The following is a 22780-nucleotide window of genomic DNA, read 5'->3' on the forward strand; positions in this document are numbered from 1 at the left end:
CACAGAGTTGTGGGGCCCACCCGTCCATGTTGGGCCATTTTGCTGGGCCCCACAAGTTTAGACCTCTTTTCGAGGGTCAAGACTTGGTTTTAGAGTTTAGGTTTGAATTGGGTTATGGTTGAGGTTAGGGTATGGAATAGGGGTAGGCAATCATTTTTGATGGTTGGGGTTAGGGGAAGGGGCTAGGAAATGCATTATGTCAATGAGATGGCTCCACAAAGACAGTAAAACAAACGTGTGTGTGTGTACACTGTGTGTAGGGGTGTGTGTGTGTGTGTACTTTGTGTGTACATGTGTGTGTGTGTGTGCGTGCATCTGTTTCCACAGTCAGGCCATGGGGACGTCTTGTGGTATGGGGACCAAAAATCCGGTCCAATAAGTTTTAAATTAAATTAGCAACTAGTTCGGAACATGCCTATGAAATTATGGCTCTGCCTGCATAAGATCATGACACGCACACAGTCCTATCAAATGTGGTTGAATTATTTGTTCATACCAAAAAGGAAGCACACAAAAAAATATACCGCTAGAAACATTATTGCTCTTTTTGCTCTACGATGTCTTATGCAATCAGGAAAGGGCTAAGTGGTGTGATTTAAAACCACCAAAAGAAGCACAGAGAAGTCTTCATGCACTGTACTCCTGTCAAGACCTTCTTACGCAGGAGGGCTTGTGCTGATGTGCTCTGTTAAGGGCTTGGACCTGATTTAGTCCCTGCCAAAACAAAAATAATAAGGTTCAGTCACCGTGTATACGTCCCACATGTATAAGCAACTTTTCAGTGTCATCAGTTTCATGAATTCTGGCCCAATCAGAGATATTGTAAAATACAATACAATGATTTTATCTTAAGCAGTTGAGTGCCAGACAGCACTATATCCATCCGATACCAAATAAATACTTGGCCAGTAGGGTTAGGATTTGATCCAACCTAACTCAACCCTATCACTGCAGGAAAGTATACAGAGAAGCAACTTAACATTATTCACAGGTGTATGCTTTTCCTACGCTGCAAAAAAACTATGTATTGATTGAATTTAACATAACTTGATTGTGACATTTTTCTTCTAGTCTTTAATGTGGCTCTGTTAGGATTGGGGACCCAAATGCAGGAAACAGGGAGGCAAGGCAGGCTCGCAGAAGGTTGAAACAAAAAGGGATTTTATTTCCCAAGGAACAAACAAAGAGACAAACAAGGGACGTGGAAAAACTACTGTTAACAAGTCATGGCAAAATCGAAACTGTGTTTTGGTATGTACCGGAACCCAGGCGGAACTTGTGATTCGAATCGCGTTCCTAAATCTGTCTCAGAATCAGGATGTCACGTGACAGTTTTTGCGTTCCATTACGCCTCCAAACGTCACATTGTTTCAGCAAGTATCTTTTCTAAAATTACATAAAATCCGACCATTGCATTATATTAAAATGTCTTAAATCTGAAATAAATTCAACTTAAGTATACTTTGTATGTAAAATTGCCCTGCTGATTCATTGCCCTACATGATAAAATGTCATTATCCTCTTGAACGCTTGCGGCGGTTGGTTTTGTGGTAACGCACCCGCACAATGGGCTGAGAAAAAGGTCGGTAACCCAGGTTCAATTCCCGCTACGGGTGTCATGTTTTTGCAGGTTCTTCTTTTTCCTCTCTAATACTTTCTGTCAAAACTTGATGCCCTGTCGCAAAAAAAGCTTTTGAAATGTACCCTGTTAAAATTTAGTTTTTGATTAAATGTGATAGCACTGGGGGTTTCATCAAAACATCTAAGTCATGTTGAGAGGCAAAAAATAAAAATAAACCAAGTATCAGCTACAAAAAGATCATGTGTACTTCTAAACTTATTTTGACGGGGTGGGGGTTATTCCGTTTTTGTTTCCCATTATATTATTTCTGTCTCTTATAGCGTCCATTACAATTATAGCCTGATTGCCAGTTGTGTAAATTAGATGATGACAGACAGCCAATAGTTAGTTTCCTTACTGGGGAGCTGGCAACACTGATCTACTGTTTGATTGTAATATTTTACACTTGGCCACCAGATGTTGCTGTGGGGAGATGTTTCGAACGTTCCAAAAGATCGATTCTTTTTGTGAATCAATCGTTTCAAATGATTTGATCGTTTCAATGTTGTAATATAAAAGCTGCGAAGATTGATGACGACACATTGTTGCAGATTGATGACGTATGCTCCAATTTTCGCGTGACTGCGCGTGAACTGTCAGTCTGTCAACAACAATGGCGGATAGCCGTATCGTAGTCGTTTTGTGCAGCCTCCTTAGCTTGCTTATGCTTTTGCAGCAAAATATTTAGCTTCTTTATTCCAACGTTCAACAAGCGGTGTTGTACTTGAATCACCCGCCATTGTCACTTCTCCTATGTTCATCTTTTTCATGTTGTTTTGATACACGCAAAGCCATGTTTGTTCTGTAGATTGCAATAAAGTTAAAAACAATTTTTTTATTTTTCTACGCTTTCCGTTAACTCCCTGTGGCTGCGCTACAGCGCCACTCCAGACTTGGTACCAATCCTCTCGAGAGGGGTTGGACTCTCTTCCACTCTGGAGTTACCCACGGTGAGAGGCGCAGAGCAGATGTGGACATATTGATTGCCCCCCCGGCTTGGCGCCTGTACGTTGGGGTTCACGTTGTTCGAGAGGGTAGCCTCCCTCCGCCTTTGGGTGGGGGGACGGGTCCTGACTGTTGTTTGTACTTTTGCACCAAACAGCAGTTCAGAGTACCCACCCTTTTTGGAGTCCTTGGAGGGTGTGCTGGAGAGCGCTCCCTCTGGGAACTCCCTCGTTCGGCTGGGGGACTTCCAACGCTCACGTGGGCAATGACAGTGAGACCTGGAGGGGCGTGATTGGGAGGAACGGCCTTCCCGATCAGAACCCGAGTGGTGTTCTGTTATTGGACTTCTGTGCTCGCCATGGATTGTTTATAATTAACACCATGTTCATAGGGGTGTCCATATGTGCACTTGGCACCAGGACACCCTAGGCCGCAGTTCGATGATCAACTTTGTAGTCGTGTCATCGGATTTGCGGCCACATGTTTTGGACACTCGGGTGAAGAGAGGGGCGGTGTTTTTTTTTTCTTTCTGTAGAGCTCAGTTCATTCAGTAATTTTACCGATTTGACATGTCATTATCATTGCTCTCTTTTTATTTAATTTTATATTTTTTATTATTGATTTATTTTTATTATTTTTTATTTTGTATATGGGTGTGTATGTGCATGTGCGTGCGTGTGAGTGTGTATTCATTAGTTCACCTAAAACCTATTAAAAACTCCCATACCGTTCACCTAAACCGAACACTTCAGAATCCAGCCAGAGTCGTGAGGCTGTCAGGAGACCCAGGAAGGACCGAAGAAAAGAAACAAAAGTGAAATCCAGCACCGACCAGACACCACCCACCACCCACCGGGCCACCAACCAGAAAACCCCAGAAACATCTAAATTCCAACAAATCAGGGAGACCTCAAGAGACCAAAGGAGAGAGGAAATGAAGGACGGACAGACAAAACACATGTTTTGAACACTCGGGTGGAGAGAGGGGCGGAGCTGTCAACTGATCACCACCTGGTGGTGTGTTGGCTCCGATGGTGGGGGAAGATGTCGGTCAGACCTGGCAGACCCAAACGTATTGTGAGGGTCTGCTATTGAACGTCTGGCGGAATCCCCTGTCAGAAGGAGTTTCAATGCCCACCTCCGGCAGACCTTCTCCCTTGTCCTGGGGGAGGCGGGGGACATTGAGTCAGAGTGGGCCATGTTCCGCGCCGCCATTGTTTAAGGCGCCCGATCAGAGCTGTGGCCGTAAGGTGGTCGGTGCCTGTCGTGGCGGCAATGCTCAAACCCGCTGGTAAACACCAGCGGTAAGGGATGCCGTCAAGCTGAAGAAGGAGTCTTATCGGGCCTTTTTGGCCTGTGGGACTCTGGAGGCAGCTGACAGGTACCGGGTGGCCAAGCGAAATGCGGATTCAACAACAAAAGTCACAAAAGGTTTGTTCAAAAGTTAATCAGCGAGTTACGTTTATTGGAAGATGGTCTACTATTCTAAACAGAAGAGCCTTGGAGATGCTATCAGGAGCTCTGGTGCAGTCACACTAAAATTATGGCTGTTCCTCCTGGTACTCTGCTATCCCTAAAATACTTAAAACTATGCTTCAAACTGCTCACAACAAACTGGTCAGAACCATACTTCAACTGCATCCACGAACCCATCCCCACCCCTAAACATTTTGAAAGTCTCAAGTGGCTTAGAGTAGAGGAACGAGTGATCCAAATTAAACTATGTATGGTCTATATAATTTTAAATAATGCGGTCCCAGTGTATGTGATGAATTATTTTTCTAAAATAAGGGATGTTCATGACCATGCCACCAGGGGGAGAGCCTCAAACCTCATCCCTGACAGATTAAAAAGAAATATAGGCCAGAACACTTTCAGGTACACATCTTGTGTGGCTTGGAATGACTTGCCATCATCCGTGAAGAACAAGGGTTCCCTTATCACTTTTAAAATTGCCCTAGAGGAATGGTTAAGGGGGGGGAAAGGAAACAGAATGGTAGAGAGTTTATTTTGGGTTTGAATTTGATTATTTATTTGTATAGTCTTTCAAAACTGCATATAACGATTTATGTTATTGTTACGTTTGCTATTATTGTATTTTTAATATGATCCCTTACACCCCCATTCTCTGTGTGGAGGCACATCCACACATTTTTCCTATGGACATTATGTACATACATTCATGGACATGCTGGCACATGGACACATACACATACACACTCACACTACAGGGACCACAATGGAAATAAGCCTATGGCTTTATTGTGTTTTTATCACTTGTTCAGTTGTGTCATATGTTTGTAAACATGCTTTGTTTGTTGTCAATAAATATTCCAATCAATCAATAAAAAGCTTAAGAATAATAAAATGCATCGTGAATGTTGGCTTCCATGAGTATCACTTGCAAGAAATAGTTTGGTTTATTACCATTTTCTGTGTTTTAGACCGCCTTGTGAAATGGAATACACCAGGCTTCCCCAAACCTGGTCATTGAGGGCTGTGGTCCATTTCACAAAGCATGTTCAACAAGCACAAAGACTAACACTGATCAGCGAATTGACATGCGATGAGATAGGAAACTCTGCATTTTCGGTTCAAGGACAGCTGATTTGAGATAGTTATATCAACGCAGAGTAGTTTCACCTATATATATATGTAAAAAAATATATAGATAGATGGATGTTCCCTCGCTTTAACGCTGTTCACTTTTCGCGGCCTCGCTGTTTTGCGGATTTTTCTTAAGTGCAATTTTTGCATGCATTTTTTTTACAGTAATGTACCTATACCTATTTTATAAAATTTATGAAGGTTTGAACATTGAGAATGTTTAAACAAGAGAGAAATGTGAGAACATGTAAATGACTCAATTAGAAAAGTGTATAAATTGTGTGGTGAGGTGTTTTGGAGCCTTAAAACATTTGGGGAAAAAAGTAAAAAATAAAGCTACGCGGATTTCATTTATTGCAGGTATTTTTTGGAAGCTAACCCCAGCGGAAAACGAGGGAACACTCCATATATATATATATATATATATATATAGTTGTTTTTATTTCCATTTATTTTTCCGTATTTAAGTTTTTAATTAGATTTTTTTTATATCCGTTTTTATTTTCCCTTTTATTCATTTATTTATTTGGTCAGTTCTTTCTTTCTAATTTTGACAGTTTTGGTCCTCCATAGTACTCAAAGCCCCACAATTAGTTTGACACTTTTGAGCATGACTGTAAACTGCTAACCTTGCTCTTGCAAGATGTATTCTCGCGGTATTTGTGAGTTCACAAGCTCCCGAGAATCCATCTTGTACCGCTCCCATTGATTTCCACCTATACGAACCACTGGTGGTTCGGACCAATCACAGAGCGACATTGTATTTGGGGGCGGGATATGCAGCTGTGATGAAAACAAGAAGCGCCGAAGCTGGACGCTGCAATTAATTCTGTTCTCACTGAATTAGTCTCTTGTATCCGCATATCAACATTGCAAAACCGACAACATAAACTCAACGCCATGATATCAGCTTGTCACAACAGTCGCATGTCGGCGACGCCATTTTCACCTTTGCCGTGTTTGGTCGAAACAAAAGTTAAGTAGACGTCCACACGATTATGCTTCGTCCAATCAGCTCGAAGTGTTGTACAGCATGCCCCGCCTTTCCCGAGCAAATCAACGCAAAGCAGTCCCAGACTGATATTGTGGAGAACTCCCTCAAGTGAAGCACAAATCAATCTGGCTGTTGCCAGACTAGTAAACTGCCCCCTGTGGCAGAAAAATACTGCAGCCTCATTATGTAGGACTTGCTTTAATCTGGGAAGACAAAAACAATTGGAGTTATCTCCAATTATAAATTTCTGCTTAACCTTTATTCTTCTGGTTTATTTTGCCCAGGGTGCCATTGGGAGTGATGTCGGCAGGAGATGAGCAGGATGGTGAGGCAGCAGTGCCTGTATACGTGTACGAGTCCAAAGTCCATTGTTCCAACGTGTTGTTGAACCTTGAAGATCAGCGGAGGCAGGGCATCCTGTGTGATGTTACTGTGTTGGTGGAGGGCAGGGAGGTACGAGCACACAGGGCCATCCTCGCCGCTAGTAGCCGCTATTTCCTACAAGCGCTGCTTGGATACAATGGGCCACCAGGCGAACCCATCATTAACCTCCCTGAAAAGGTAAACATGACTTTATCAGCAAAAGTATTGAAACACACCTCCTAAACCATTTTACAAAACTTGGTCGGACCAGGCCCTTAAATTAGCCTGGATGGGTAAGTTTTGTGTTACAGTCATTCACTGGCCTGCCCATCACACCCATCAAACACTTTTTGATCATCTGGAAGCAGGTCTCAATCGAAAGCAGGGAAGTGCGGAGAAAAGGCAGAGCCTCACCTCACCTACATGTGATGAGTAAAAAACAAAAAAAACTAGAAAATTGCCACAGAAATTTTGAATGGGACTGCTGATTCTTGCCAGGTCAATAGTCCGATGTGCTGAACAGTTTGAAGTTGGACTGTTTTGAATCGACCAAGTCATGTCAAAATTACAGGTAAAAACTCAACATTTTAAATTTGGGAAAACCTCTCATGGTAGGGTGAAACTTAACAGTTTAAAGTTGAAACAACGTGAATTTACAAAAAAGAAAGAAAGTGGAAATCAGATGTAAAGATCCCAAGTTTTTATTTTGCACTTTTATTTTGAAAGAGGAACGCATTGATTAAAGTCTTACGTCGCCCCCATGGATTTCTGTCATTCAGAAACAAAGAGGCGTGCGCTGACTGCGCTCCTTGACAGACAAAAATGTCAAAAGTGCACAGTTGTTGTCGTACCTCGTCACAATAAAGCTGTCCTGACAGCTAGAATATGTAGTCACTTTTATTTTGTAGGTGCCGCGGAACGTGTGTGTTAATCTTCATGATGAGTGGGCAGGGACAGGGTTTGCATTTGCAACGTAGCGGTTTAGCCAACTTGGCTAGCAGCAGCTCATTTAGAAGGTGGTAAACATCGACAGGCATGAAAATCACACACCTTTCTGAGTTTAAAACCAAAATACCTGTTACCTACGTGAATCGTTGAGATCTGATGAGAAAGTAATTGTATGTGTGTGTCGGGGTCGGAATGCTTCGTATACGAAGCTATAGCTGGTAGCCGCTTCACCGCTAGCGTAACCTTTCCGTCACAACCCACACACAGGTTTACAATTACTACTACCCGTTAACAAAAAAATGGCTAAACTTGTCACTGGGATAAACTTTAGTTTTTTTTGCACTTGACGTCACACACTTTCATCATTGTAGTTTCATAATTAGTGTGTGTGCGTTTATGTGAAGCTACCGCTGCAAATACTGCATTTCACAAGTTATATAAAAAAACTGGTTTGACTTAAACAAATTATCATTAAACTTAAACAAAACCAAGTTTATAGTTTTTGGTACTATACAAATCACTCATCAAGTCAAAATTATGGTAAACTCAATTGAAATAGAAAGAATGTATGAAAATACATTTCTTGGAGTAGTTATTGACAATAAATTATGTCACACATAGAAAATGTCGAAAAGAAAATGTCAAAAATTATAGGGATACTCTCTAAAACAAAGGATGTCCTGAATAAGAAATCATTATACATTATATCATCATTATACACATTATACTATAGGATCTTCTCAAAAAGTAGAAGACAAACGGCCGTTTGTCAGTTTTTGTAAAATGCGTATGCGGAAGACCATTCTACCAGCTCTCCTGCTCGTCAGGGGGAAAGCCTACACTCTGAAAATAAGGAGTAATATTTCCTTGAAAAGGCATAGTAAAGGTTGATGCATTCAGAAATTCTAAGTACATTTTACAAGGATGAAAATTTTACTAGATTTTTTTCAAGTAAATCCATACGTGCGAGTTCATCTTCATCGGCCTCTGCAGCCGTACTCACTTCATAGACGGATATCCTCTCGCGACTCTCAGCCATTTTCAAAGTATGCGGTGAGATCGGTGGAGCTACAACGGTGAATGGCTGAGTCCGAAGTGCACCATCTCCATGCTACAACCACTCGAAGTCCGCATGGGCAGCTAGGAATGAGCATGCACGACGTCGTCACGACAGATTAATTAAAGGGATTGAGAACCAATCGTTAAGATAACCTACTCAGAAGACGCAGTGACAAAAGATCCTTGAATACACCTTTAATCGTTCAAATTGCTTAATTTGTGCATTATTTGTTCAAATGTGGGCAAGGTGTCTGTCTCTAATGAATCTATTTAGAATCGATTACCCTATTGATTATTCCATTGATTAAGCAGGTAATCTCCGCCATACACATCCCTCAGTTGACTGACAACATTTTCTTATTAATTTTCATACCAGGAGGGTCTCAAAATGAAAAATTATCCAGTCACAACTGTCACACTCACCTGCTATTTATTTATTTTTTATTTCCCACACACAATAATTATGTCACTTTACACTTCCTCGCACTTTATCTCTGCTTAGCGATTGAACAAGCTATGCTAAGTTAGCTGGAGAAGCTTTAACTGGCACAAATTTAACCGGGCACTTTGCTCCAGGCAAGTAGTGATGGGGATGTAGTATGATGAGGCATAAACATGTTCAGAGCTACTTCATTCAAAAAGTACCAAATTAAGAGCTGCACTTTGCGAAAGAAAACGGGCATTCACACAAACGTGATCTGCAAAATGAATGCACTACAGTTTGTAGTCTACAAACACCAGAGTTGGGCCTACATGTTTACGTGTTAATTTATGCACATACAGTAAAAACATAAATATATACAGTATGTGCATAAATTAACATGTAAACATCCTAATATTTTGAATTAATAATAAATAAAAATAATTTGAAGTTATTTTGTCAGTTTTAATTTTGCTGCTTTTGCTGATGTTTTAGAGTTTTGTCGAGGTACTGTTTCAGTACCAGTACCTTTCACATTGCATGCGATATTCTTGAAGTACTGTATTTGACTGCATTTGATGTCATCCGTTTTACATATTGGCAATACAGTGGCACTCCAATGACTCAATGTAACGTTGCTTGAGTGTGCGTGCATGTCTCTGCTCTTCTCCATTTCGCTCCCATTTAGTCGAATGCGTAATCAAATACCACAAACTGGGAACAAAATAATTCACATGCCACTTATTTTTAAGGGAAGTGTCAAAAATGCTTCACAACCTGTGTCTGTTGCTCTGCCAGTCGTCTGAGTTTTTTTTTTTGTATGCTGCGATTTCCTACTGTGTGCTTGTTCATTGAACGCACCTTGAGTCCACTACAGGAATCATTGCTGCTTTTTCTTCTGCTTCTCCGCGAAAAACATTTGCTCTTGTTACAAAATGTTTCTAAAACTGAAAATTGAAAACCACATGTGTGTTCTTCATGTGTTTATTGAAAACATGCGTAGGCAATGCCAATGCTGTCGCGTGGCTTTCACTCTGCTTGCGCGCTCCCGTGGACCCTTAATTAGCGCGTCATACTTCTCAACGAAGAGTGGACGGCCAGCGGGACCTTCAGTGCGTGAAGCCATCTTCCTGCGCCCTCTCACACACACCCTGAAAGAGGCGTGTCGCTTACTTAAGGCGTTTTCCACATATCGGTAGACAGGCTGCCATGTGTGTATGTGTACCTGCCTTTAAAACAGAGTTGGCGGGCTGTCTCGTATTTATTTTTTAGTACCGGAACTAAGAAAAAAAACGTAGTTAATGTCAAGTGACGTTATTGGCGGTATACGGTGGGCGTGGCCTTAACATCAATTGGCGTTTTTGGCGGCAAAAGAGTTTTAATATGTATAGCAAACATTTAGTTTGCACATTGGTTTTGCTGCTGATGTTATTTGTTTGGAACATTTCTAATGCTTGTTTAAAGTCTGATTGTCTCTACTGCAACTGTTGTCCCTATAGGTCACTGCAAAGGGTTTTGCCCCACTGCTCCAGTTTGCCTACACAGCCAAGCTTGTTTTAAGCCGAGAGAACATCCATGAGGTAATCCTGTGCGCGGACTTCCTGGGTGTTCACAATTTAGAGGATTCTTGTTTCCGGTTTCTTCAAGCCCAGCTACAGAATGACAGTCAACTGACCAGTAATGGCAAGGTGGAATATGAAAACGACACGACCAGTAACTTTTCTGAGACAATATACACAGACAATTCTACAGACAGCAGGCAACATACCAGCAATGTAGCAACCACAAAGCCACTTCCTACTGACATTCCTCAAGACGCTAAATACAGGAAATATCAGTATCAGCACAACAGTGAAACTTATGATGGTGATGATGATGATGGTGATGATGATGATGATATCATATTGGCCAACCATACCTCTGCCAGCCCAGTGAGCTCACAGCTCACAGACTGCAGTGATGTTACACAAGCACTTATTAGCCCCTCCAGAATCAAAGAGGAACCTGTCTTTGAGGACGAAGGAGATGGTCGGCGCGGATGCAACCAAGATTTGTCTACAGAAGAGATATTGGAGATGGAATTAGAGGTAGAAGGGGTTCCTGTAGCAGCTGAGCATTCTCCAAGCAGGGGCTCACCTTCGTCCTGCCTGCGTTCATACCTCCAAAGGGGAGGGCTGGATCTTAGCAGCATGCCAAGCACCACCATAGAGCAGCTGCTCTCCAACAGACTGTCCCTCAACCACTACAGGGAACTAATCAAACACAGACATAAAGACAAAAGGGAAGCAACAGTGAACCTTAAAACCGGCACTGCAGATGTACCAGCAGCACTGACCAACATTGACAGGCCCATGCCTAAAGCCTCCTCATCTAAACACGACCGAGAGCTAGACAGACGCAGTGTAATTTTCTCTTCAGCATTAAGTGATCAGCATCAAATGATGACCCACTATGGGGATGAAAAGTTCAGTGAAAAGGTCCCAGGCTTGATGCAGATTGATACAACTTCTTCTAACAGCTCATGTCTGATTAACTGTCGTGCTCCTGTCAAGACATCAGCTTATTCCCCTGTCCCCTCTGAGCCCCTAACTCAGACTTCCAGCTCCCATTCTTCATTCTCATATGCAGAGGATGGAGGAAGTGGCAGCCCACCTTCCAGCCTGCAACAGTTTGACTTCTCCCTATCCCCACACTCTGGCTGCATCTCTGGACTATCTCAGTGCCTAGCGGGCAGGGAAGAGCCAAGGGACCTCCATAGTCAAGAGGTTGTCTTTTCTCAGGGTTGCACTATAATCAAAAGTGAGCAAGGATTTGGTGCCAGTGGTGGAAACTCCAGCGACGAGTCGGAGTCTTTCTCAGAGGGAGACAGTGAAAGTGGCATCAGAGTATCTGGACCTGAGGTCTGTATGTCTTATTCTCTTCTATGAATTTTTTTTCTTGCTTTTCTTTTCATTGCAGTTTATCTTTTAATCCCCTTTATACATGTTCAGATTTTTGCAAGCAATCATTGTATAATAGCCAGGATGACTAGCTGACATTCAAACAGCTTAGAAACTGCTTTACAACCCTTGTTAAAAAGGCATGTTTATGTTGATAAAACTACAAATAACCTAAATGATCCAAAGAAGTTTGAGAAACTTGTCAAATACTCATTTGGGATGAAACCACATGCCAAATTGCCTGCTTGCATAGTAAAACTTGCACATACTCTAGCTGACAAACCAACCTTAATTAGTGTTTTGTTTCTTCCTCTTCTTCTCCTTCTTCTTCTTCATCACCTTCTTAATCTTCTTCTCCTTCTTCTTGCCCTCCTTCTCTATTTGAGTCATTACATCCACATCAATCTAAAGGGCTTGCCTTCCGTCACCAACATTTAAATGTTTATAGCTCCAGGATGTGGTCTGACTGTGCTTTTGATATAGCTGCAGCAATTCTGTCTAAAAAGTAAATCTGCTTGACATGACAGAATCTGTGGAAGTCTGCTTATGTTCTTCCCCTGCTGACTGGTGGTGATCCCTCCATAGTTTAACAACTACAGGCAGATCTCTAAGTTGCGTGTTCTTGCCAGTTGTAGAACTGAAATTAGTTTTAAATGCTCACTGACTCTTCTCAGTATCAGTCAGCTTTCTGTTAACAGCACAGGAGCTACAACACAATAACTGTTGCTGTTAAAAGTTGTAAACAATATCATAGAGGCACTAGACGACTGAAAATATTGTGCACATTTTTATAGACTTGTCAAAGGCATTTGACACGGTCGACCATGTCATCCTGGCAGATCCACTCCACAAGATTGGCTTACTTAACTGGGCTGTCAATGGGTTCTGTAATTATTTATCAGATAGATCACAGCGTGTCCAGGCTGCCAGGCCTTTTCCCTCTGTCCTCCCTGTCCAAAACGGCATGTCTCAAGGTTCCACGTTGGAACCATTGTTTCACAATTTATGTGAATAATCTTTGTGATTATTTGCCTGATGTTATATGTCATATACACAATAAGTGATTGTTCTTCTTCATCAGTTTTAAAATCACTCGTATTGTTACAAACAGCTTTTAACACTGTTAATTTCTGTTTGACTCAGGTGAAGTTAGTGCTGACTGCAGATAAATTAAATACTATGCTATCTTCAAACACCAAGCAGCTCCTTCTAACCTTCCTAGGTTTTCAACTGTTCATGGGGTTGAACTTGATATTGTCACTTCTTAAGGCGTGATGTCTTAGAACTAATTGGGCTTCCTAACTGATGAGAACCTGTCCGTTAAACTGCTCATCAATAAACTAGTTTCTTATTTAAATTTGAAATTAGGTTTATTTTTTAGGAATAAATCACATTACTCAGTGTAAGTCGGAAAACAGTTGACTGCCACAATTTATGTATTTATTTTTACCTTAGACCTGCTTTTTATGAATGTTCTCGATCAGTTTTTACTGTACAGAAATTGGATACTGTATACCACTGTGTTTTATCTTTTATTACCGGTTGCAGTATTGTGTACCTCATTGTTCTTTCTATGAAATTGCACATTCTCCAACTTTGTATGTCCGTTGGCTTTCTCACTGGCTGAATTTTATTGATAAGTCTGTTGTTGGATTTATACATACATATTTGTATTCACACGTGTATAAACGTCAGTTGTTATGGCCTGGATTCTCAGGATATCATACAGATGTAGCTCCCAAGTAATAAAATGGGCAAAAAGGCTTTTACATTTTCTGCCCCATACCTGGAATTATGTGCATAGGGAATTGAAATTGACACATTTACATCTCTGGGGAAATTCAAGGCAATTAGAAAAACAGCAACCTGTGTACATAAATCGCTGAGGCAGAGAGAAAGCAATTTTACATTGTGCCCTATAGTCAGGTTCTTCACTGAAAGAGAATAGCTCAGATTACATCTCCCTTCGTGCTCACTGCTCAGTGTGACGCAAAGGGCCCAAGAGATCCCTGAACAACTAAAGACATTACACCCAAGTCACCTCACTGTGGCTTCTTTCTCGACCGACTTGTGGTTAAATGTAATGTGGAGCCATGGAGGTTAAAATTGTCAACATAGTATAAATTATGAATCATCGCCTGTATGGAGGGCGGGTAGTAATAGGAGAAAGACAGCGAAGACATGCTAATTGCTAAGGTATCGAAATGTTTGTAGTCAAAGTAAAACCAGTGATACATTACACTTGTCACATAGGTCTGGCTGCAACTGTTTTACAGAGAGAGCAACTTGGAACAGCAAAACAGAAAGCTATTACCCACTGAGCAAGCCGATGTAGAAATAACGTTGTTTCTACATAATGGGCATACATAGAAAAGAATGTCACGTTAGGGTGCAGATTGCAATATCAGATTACGTAATTTCAGCAATGTAATTTCAACGTAGATTAGTGACATATATAAAACGTCTCTGCAAAGTTGAAATTGGGTCATGTGGATTTATCATTTAAAATGACAAAAATAATGGTGTGAAATCATGCACGAAAATGCTCAATAAAGAAATAAAAATACGGCGTACTAATACAGTTTGTTACAATAGGTTTATTTTTTTATTGTTTTATCGTGCCCTCCATTTCTTTGCCCTCCTCCTCCCACACTGCTTTAGCATACATCGGAAAAGAAGAACATATGAAGAGGTGAATAATTACTTGACCAAAGTATCTTGAAACATGTCAAGAGAACACCGGCGGTGGCGTCGGTGCGTGGCTAGCTATAGCTACTAGCACCTAGCATAGCGCTGAGCCGAAACGTGTACCATTTTTCAGTCGCATAGCTAAAAAAAACGGAGCTCAGCAAGTCCTCCTGCTATTGATAATGCTAGTGACAGATCACAATACAGCATTGAAACGAAAAATATAAATGTGGCTATAAGAAAATAAAAGGAGCACTGCAATTTACCTTGAGCAGATCAGCATTACCACTTCCTCTGAGAATGCACTTATGGGAGAGCCTTGAGAGGTGGAGCCTATATATACCACACGCAGGATAGAATGAATTTCCACATTTTGGGTTGAAACATAAACTTTCAAGTCCAAAAATAACAATAAAATACAAATTCCTATATATATTTGTTTTATTAACTAAAAAAAAAACTAAAAAACACTTAAAAAAAAACCATGGTTTTAAAAAAGGTTAAAAATGTATGTTATAGCGTATATGATACTTTTTGTGCTCATGTACAAAGTACAAACATGGTAAGTATGGGACGTTATATCAATGTCCATATTAAGGCCATGGTTAGACGTCATATGTCAAGCTATTTTAGCGGTCATATGGACGTAGAAATACGGTCCACGACCAGACGACGCGATACGTACATTATCTGGAGGTCCATTGGACGTCGGATGTTTAGTGGGTAGTCCCACATTGGAGAAATGTTCATCGTCTCAGCAGCAATAGTAGATACACTTAGGGCTGGCTGGAGGGGGTGCTGCAGCAAGGCTTCGATTTTTATTATTTTCTTTAACATTAAATACAATTAAAATAAATAATAGTAATAATTTGCACTGGTGCCCTCTTCTCGTGCTCTGTCTTGAAGAAGAAGAAAAAACACACACAAAAAATAAACAACTCCTTTGCTATCCCCGGTTGACTTTGCACTGATCAGTGACCGTTCAAGTGTCAAAGGCGCCGGAGGAGATGCTACAGACTATCAGTGCAGTAGCGGTGGATATGGACCTTGGACGGCTGCAAATAAATGTCAAATTTGCCATTTATTGGAATATGAAAAGATTGTCAAGCCCTCTGGTGCGGCTTTCAGAAAACAAAGGAAAACTGATGCAGAGAAGACTAGCTATTAGGCGAAGTTGAAATGGAGCAAAGTTGCCCAATAATTCTGCTGTAGTGTAGGCTACACTAAACGAGGCTGCACTACAGTTACATATCTACAGTAACTCTCCGGCATTAGTAACTGGTAGCAGCTAACAGTAGTGTAAACAATGATTGGCGCAAGAGCTGCATTCAAATGCAGTTGGAAATTTTAAACCCAGAAAAATGTCAACCATTGCATTAAACGTTAAAATTTGCAAATATCTAAACCAGTAGTGCCCAAGTCCGGTCCTCGAGAACCCCAACCGGTTTTCCATTTTTCCTTCCTGCAACGCAGCTGAATCTAATGTTCAGCTAATCAGCAAGCTTTGCCGAAGCCTGATAACGATCCTGATCATGAATCAGGTCTGTTAGTGGAGGGGCTCTCGAGGACCGAACTTGGGCACCCCCGATCTAAACAATGTGTGTTTTCTATCAATCTAAAAACACTCACATATCAAGAAGAATGATGGGGTGAAATATCTCTTTGCTATTTTACTTACAATGAATGCGCCACATTGGCACTGAGTTACAGGAAGAAAAAAGAGCATGCCAGAGAAGACGTGTGTATTGTAATCCAGTCTATCAGCAATGTTATGTTATTTGAGTGCACTCAAATAACATAACATTGCTCATAGCTCGCTGAGTGTTAATTTTGACATTTGAGATCTAATTAATGTAATTGAATAAACTTGTGTCTTTACTACGGTTAAAAACCGAATCGGTAGAGGCTAATTAATCCATAGAAACTGATATTTGAAAGAAATATTGAAAACTAAACTGAAAGATAGCTGTACTGTTTTCATTTAAAATATGAGCAGTATTTTTTTGGCTGCACTTATTTGTTCCTGGGAGTGCCAACTTTTAATCTTGATTTGAGATTTACACAATAACATTTTTATCCTAATTCATATTTGTTTTATTGTTATTAGTTTTATCAGTTTGGCTTCTTTAATGGATTACATAACTAACATATTCAGACATGACTGGTTTGTGAGTGCATTAGTGGTAATTTCGTCATTGAAAACTAAAACATTTTTTCGTCAGCACACATTTTTCACCCGACTAGACTAGACTAAACTAGACTAGACTAAAACCCTCATTAATAAACAATAATTGGCACTAAATCAGTATGCATTTTCATCGACTAATGAAGACGAGACAAAAATGTACTTAATTTAATAAAAACTGGACTAAAATCTATGGACATTTTAGTTCATGAACAAATACGAGATGAATATCATATGAGTTTGTAAAATCTTGTCTCTGCTAATCTGTCACTGTGAGGCTGTCATGTGACACAGTGACACACACCCTTTCAAATCTGCAGCTAGCGAGTGCAACATGCACAAACACAGAACACATGGATTCACAGTGAAAGGTAAAAAAAATAAAGTGTAAATTATAGTTATAACGTAACATTAATCTAACGGCTATAACGTTAAAACAATAATGTTAATCCGACCACTAACTAATGCTGGCTAACGTATTAGCTCATAATTATTAAGCTATAGTAGCCACTTGTTGATATACTGTAATTGTGTGTCAAGTTGTTTTTCATGAAAAAGATTAGAACAAATTTAATGTGAAATTGTTTTAGATCCGAAATGTTCAACATTATCTGCTGAGAAAAAAAATACAGGGATTAAAATAATGCCTGACTAAAACTAGACTAAAACGTTGACAGTTTTAGTTGACTAAAACTAGACAAATAAAATTGTGTTTTACTGTGACTAAAATAAAGACTAAAATGCTAGATTTATAGTCGACTAAAAATTAACTAAATAAAAACGGGATGAGATTGACTAACTATGATAAAAACTAACAAGCGTGATTGAAACTGCACTAAAACTGAGACTAGATTTAAAACTAGCGGATCAAATTAACACTAGAGTGCATTCTGCTCTCTGTAACAATTTGGCCAAGAATATCATTACAATAGCCTTTTTATTTGACCATTTATGACTGAAACATCTTCTAGTTAGTACATTAAATGCGTTTTAAGCATCTAATGTAGACTTGTGGTGATTCTTTAAAAATCTTCATAAAGAATATGTGCACAACAAAATTCATGGTGCAATCTTCATTAGGATGCAAAATTAAACTAAATAGAGCAAGAAATTTGAGTCTCCAACTTTTGAGAGCCAATACTAACTTTTAATGGCTTTAACAGCAGTGGTACTCCTGCAAGCCTCTGGACAATAATTTGGATTCGGGTTCAAATTACCCGCCCTCTGTCTGCGGATGTGGCGTCATGTGCGCATTGTGTATGTGAAGAAGGGTGTGTGTGCAGTTTCATTTTTTGTCAACAGGTGGCAGCAGCGATTCAAAATGGAATTTTCTGCGCCCGGTAGCTTTAAATTATTGTGTATACTATTGAACAGCTAAAGGCATATAAATCAATGGAGGTAATCAACCAGGTGTGTTGTGGATGGGTGCGCGAAGTGCAACGCATGACTGTGAACTTCAATTTGTTGACAGTGACGGCAAAGCTACGTTGTATCTTAGCTTATTTTAGTTTAGTTTACAGTATATGCACTTATAGAAATTACAGTTGTGCTCAATAGTACGCTGGCATAATGTTTTTGCATGTGTGCGTGATATTTTACCAAGGATATGTATGATAACAGAAATGTTCTTTTTACACTCGTGCTAAGTGGTTGTCTGAAGCCTTTATAAGGGGGTGTGGGGCTACTGTTTACTACTAAGGGATTTAGCATGCAGGCGCTAGACTGGACAGGAACAGACAATGTGCACAATGTAAACATGCTTAGTAGAAGAAGAAACGTTAAAAGGAAAAGTAATTAACCTGTGATGAAGTGATCTGAGCAGATCTTGGAGTATTCCGTGGGTTCATCTTTCTGTTAACCACAGTGGATCACTGATTTAGTGAAATCACCTTCATGTGCTTGGATCCTTGGAATGGAATAGAATCCCAATGTATACGTTCTGCCAGCTTTCTTAGTACAACCATGTGCCCAACATGAAACAACCATATTGGTTATGAAAAGGAACACTTGTTTGCTGAAATTCACAAGCGCCGCAGTGCCGCCGGATGGGGACTTCTGCTAGGAAATCCAAAACATATGATGACGTCACACGGGAACTATCTATAGGTGGAGGTTTACTGTAATGCTTTTAGGAAATAGTGCCTGACCACATTGCAGAATATTAGCTGGCCACAAAGTAAAATTGTAATCCGTTTTGATGCGTCTTTGTGTGTTTTGTACTCAGGGTTTGATCTTGCTATATGTTAGCTTGATAACTGTTAGCATTTTAGCAACAGTCATTCGACGGTGGACTCTCTCGAGGCCGAAGTTTTGAGTAGTCCTCAAGGCAAGCCCAACTTGCAATAAATCCTTCATAAATGTGTGTTTTGGATTTGCAACAGTTAGAAAGCAAATTAAAAATTTCTACAGCGAATCTTATAGTTCATATAGCGCTTATTCTTCATCTTTCTTGTGTTTGTACATGTATGTGTGTTGCCTGTCCCACTTCTTTGTCCTGACCTAGTTGTCTCATCAATTGAGCAAGTACATGCACAAAAGGATGCTGCTAGGTACTGTAAGTGAAAGGTGTGCCGTTTTTGTCCTCCACTGTCTAAAATGATGGCCCTTCGTCTGATTTTATGTGATCCAAGTCCATAGTCAAAGCTGTTATTAATAATATTGTTTGCAATTACTGTAGGCCCTACTTAGAATTACCTAATAAAATTGTGATCTGTAGCCTTCTTCTTCTTCTTTTCCTTTGGGCTTTTCCCACAGCGAATCAGTTGCCTCCATCTACCCCTGTCCTCTGCATTCTGTGCTCTCACACCAACGACCTTCATGTCCTTTTTAACTACATCCATAAACCTCTTTGGTCTTCCTCTAGACCTCCTGCCTGGCATTTTGGAAACTTAGCATCCTTCTGCCAGTATACTCACTATCTCTCCTCTGGACATGTCCAAACCATCTCAGTCTGGCCTCTCTGACTTTATCTCCAAAGCCTCTAACGTGCTGTCCCTCTGATATACTCATTCCTGATTCTATCCATCCTGGTCACTCCTAAAGAGAACCTCAGCATCTTCATCTCTGCTACCTCCAGCTCTGCCTCCTGTCTTTTCCTCAGTGGCATTGTCTCCAGACTAAACAACATTGCTGGTCTCACCACAATTTCCTTTCATTTTAGCTGAAACTCTTCTATCACACATCACACCTGAACTTTTCTCCACCCGTTCCAGCCTGCCTGCACACCCTTCTTCACTTCTTTTCCACACTCTCCAAGAAGAGGTTCAATATAATGTCCTACCACCTACCTATGCTTCACTTTCCTTTCTTCAATATAAAAGCATGCACTTGAGAATTTTCAACCTAGGAAGACTAGAAATTTTAAGCAATATTGGTAATTTTCTCTTTTTAGGTCTGGCCCAATTATTGTTTGTTAAAAGCAGTATTACAAATGGAAAGAAATTCACTATACAGAGAAACAACTTGAGATTGGCTCTTATGGTATTTATGACCATCCCCACTGCTCACTCTGTCATCGCAACCTTATTATGTGACGGTTGAGACTCATGCAGCTATATATAGAAGTTGACAATGTAAAGGACAGGAAAAGCCTACTACTTTAGAGTACTTGCACATTTTAGCCCTCAAACATTGTTGTGTTTTACAAGGGGGAAAAAATGGGTTGCTCTGATTACAAAAATTCCGAGGTATTTCAACAGGGAAATAAAACGGTTGATGAAACCACAGCTGCAGCTGGTGGTGTGTCCTTTTGTCTTTGCTACATTATGGGGCCCATACACGCGTGTTTTTCCAGGTTTAACTACCATTGTGGGGACCGACTTGAAATTGTGGGGACCTCTTTTTGAGGGTTAAGACTTGGTTTTAGAGTTTAGATTTTGAATTGGGTTATGGTTGAGGTAAGGGTAAAGAATGGGGCTAGGCAATACTTTTTGATGGTTGTGGTTAGGGGAAGGGGCTAGGAAATACATCATGTCAATGAGATGTCTCCATGATGATACAAAGACGTGTGTGTGTGTATGTGTGTGGGGGTGTGCGCGTGTGTGTGTGTGTGTGGGTGTGCGTGTGTGTGTGGGTGTGTGTGCGTGCGTGTGTGTGTTGGGGTGTGGGGGGTAACGTTAAGGAGGATTGATTTATGAATAAATGATCGTCTTGCATTCACGGATCCTCTCCATAGTGGTCAAAAATAAAAATAAATAGACGAAACTAAATAATCAACGTGTCAAATTCTGGTTGAAAAGTAGCCAGGTGGCAATGACAACACTGAGCACAAAAATTCAGCACAACTTTGTTCACACCAGCAATTTTATTGCACACAAAATGTAAAGTAAGTGAAACAGCTTTGAACCATTGTATTATTAATCCAAAATCCTCTGATTTCAGCTTCTCAGATGTGAATACGTTCTTGATTGACTTTGTCCTCTGTGAAAGGAAGCTAGTGTATTTGAAACAAAACAACATTCCTGAACATCAGGTGACATGGGATAACTGATTCGGCCTATTTTAGAACATGTTTGGAATCAAACACTAACCCAGTTATTAACAAACAGTATATACAACACCCACATGCCCTTAAGTAGATCCACAGCAACATCTGGTGGCTGCTTGACAACATTGCCCTCTAGTTGGTCACTTGGCAACACATCTTTCGGTGGATCAACATTGGAATTAGCAGATGCTTGTTGTGCTTTACAATATTTGCAACAGTGATTTAGTACCTCTATTTTATTGTCAATTTTTTTTTTTATAACATTCCATTATTTTTGTATTTAGGTAAAGCTACCTTTCCCTGTGGACCAGATCACCAACTTGCCGCGCAATGACTTCCAGATTCTCATCAAGATGCACAAACTAACCTCAGAGCAGCTGGAGTTCATTCATGACATTCGCCGTCGCAGTAAAAACCGCATTGCTGCCCAGCGCTGTCGCAAACGCAAGTTGGACTGCATTCAGAATCTGGAGAGCGAGATCCGCAAGTTGGTATGCTCATACAACCTTTACATGTTATTCATCATCATACACAAAACTCCTTTGTTACCTTTACACAAGTAACGGTACAGAAGCTATAATGTTCTGTTCTTCAATTTACAATTTATAATCTATTTTTCCTGGTGAAAAAAAGTATTAAGTGTGCTCCCAAGCTTTAATAGCAGTGCAATTGAGGGTACCACGCCATTAGCTAGTCATTGTATTCTCAGAGCTAGTGTGTATGATTTAGTATTATGTCCAGGCTCCATCCGTTTAACCACCGCCAACCCTTTATACACATAATAAACACAGACATTCATACGCATACATCATATACATTTTTTTGGGGGGAGGGGGGGGGGCAGCCAGTTCTATGGTTATTATATTGCTTAACTAACTACAGCAAACCCCCGCTATTAATGGGGGATGGGGACCGAGCCGTCCGTGAAAAGTGAAAAACTACATATACCTGTATGGTAACTAGGGCTGGGTATCGATTGAGATTTCCAAAATCGATTAGATTCAGAAAGCCCCGATTCAATTCGATTCACATTGATTTTTGATTCAGTTATAAGGATTTCATGCAGTACCAATTTTAATTTAATATGAAAAAAGTTCTCAGAAGTACCAATGCTGCAAATAGTAGAAACTTCTTGCTCTTTCTTTCTTTTCATTTAAAATTTAATCCAATGCATTTACACTAATCATGTATATTTTATCGAACATGACCCGTTCAAAACAATAAATAATAATTTAAATTGATTACAACCACAGCACTATGAAAATAAAGTGGCAAAAACAGTGGGCTGTTTTGTAAAATAAATTTCCCCGTGACGCAAGAAGACATTAATTTATGTTGAGGGCCGTATTAAAAGTATTGATTCATGGTTTTATGAATCGATATTGGGCTATGAAAAGGAATATCGATTCGATATCGATATATAGATTTTTTTTAAACCCAGCCCTAAGGCAACCATTATAAATGCATTGAATCTTTTTTTTTTTGCCCACCCAAAAATTCCTGGGGGAAAAACAATTTTTGGGC

The 22780-nt window shown here is 40.2% G+C and overlaps 1 protein-coding gene across 13 annotated transcripts in view; it reads left to right on the forward strand.

Annotated features, from left to right (window-relative positions):
• Positions 1 to 22780, forward strand: part of bach2a (BACH transcriptional regulator 2a) — a 76073-nt gene that overhangs the window by 36038 nt on the left and 17255 nt on the right. For 11 of the 13 annotated variants that reach the window (XM_086094147.1, XM_086094152.1, XM_086094153.1 and 8 more), the window contains 3 exons: positions 6452 to 6728; positions 10458 to 11858; positions 21541 to 21747. In XM_086094147.1, the coding sequence (XP_085950273.1) occupies positions 6452 to 6728; positions 10458 to 11858; positions 21541 to 21747 (1885 nt within the window). The remainder of the gene's footprint in view (positions 1 to 6451; positions 6729 to 10457; positions 11859 to 21540; positions 21748 to 22780) is intronic. The other 2 variants (XM_086094159.1, XM_086094158.1) reach the window with 1 other exon arrangement.

This window comes from Leptonotus elevatus, chromosome 14, assembly GCF_054856555.1.
Source record: "Leptonotus elevatus isolate MCC_2025b chromosome 14, RoL_Lele_1.0, whole genome shotgun sequence".
Lineage (NCBI taxonomy): Eukaryota > Metazoa > Chordata > Actinopteri > Syngnathiformes > Syngnathidae > Leptonotus > Leptonotus elevatus.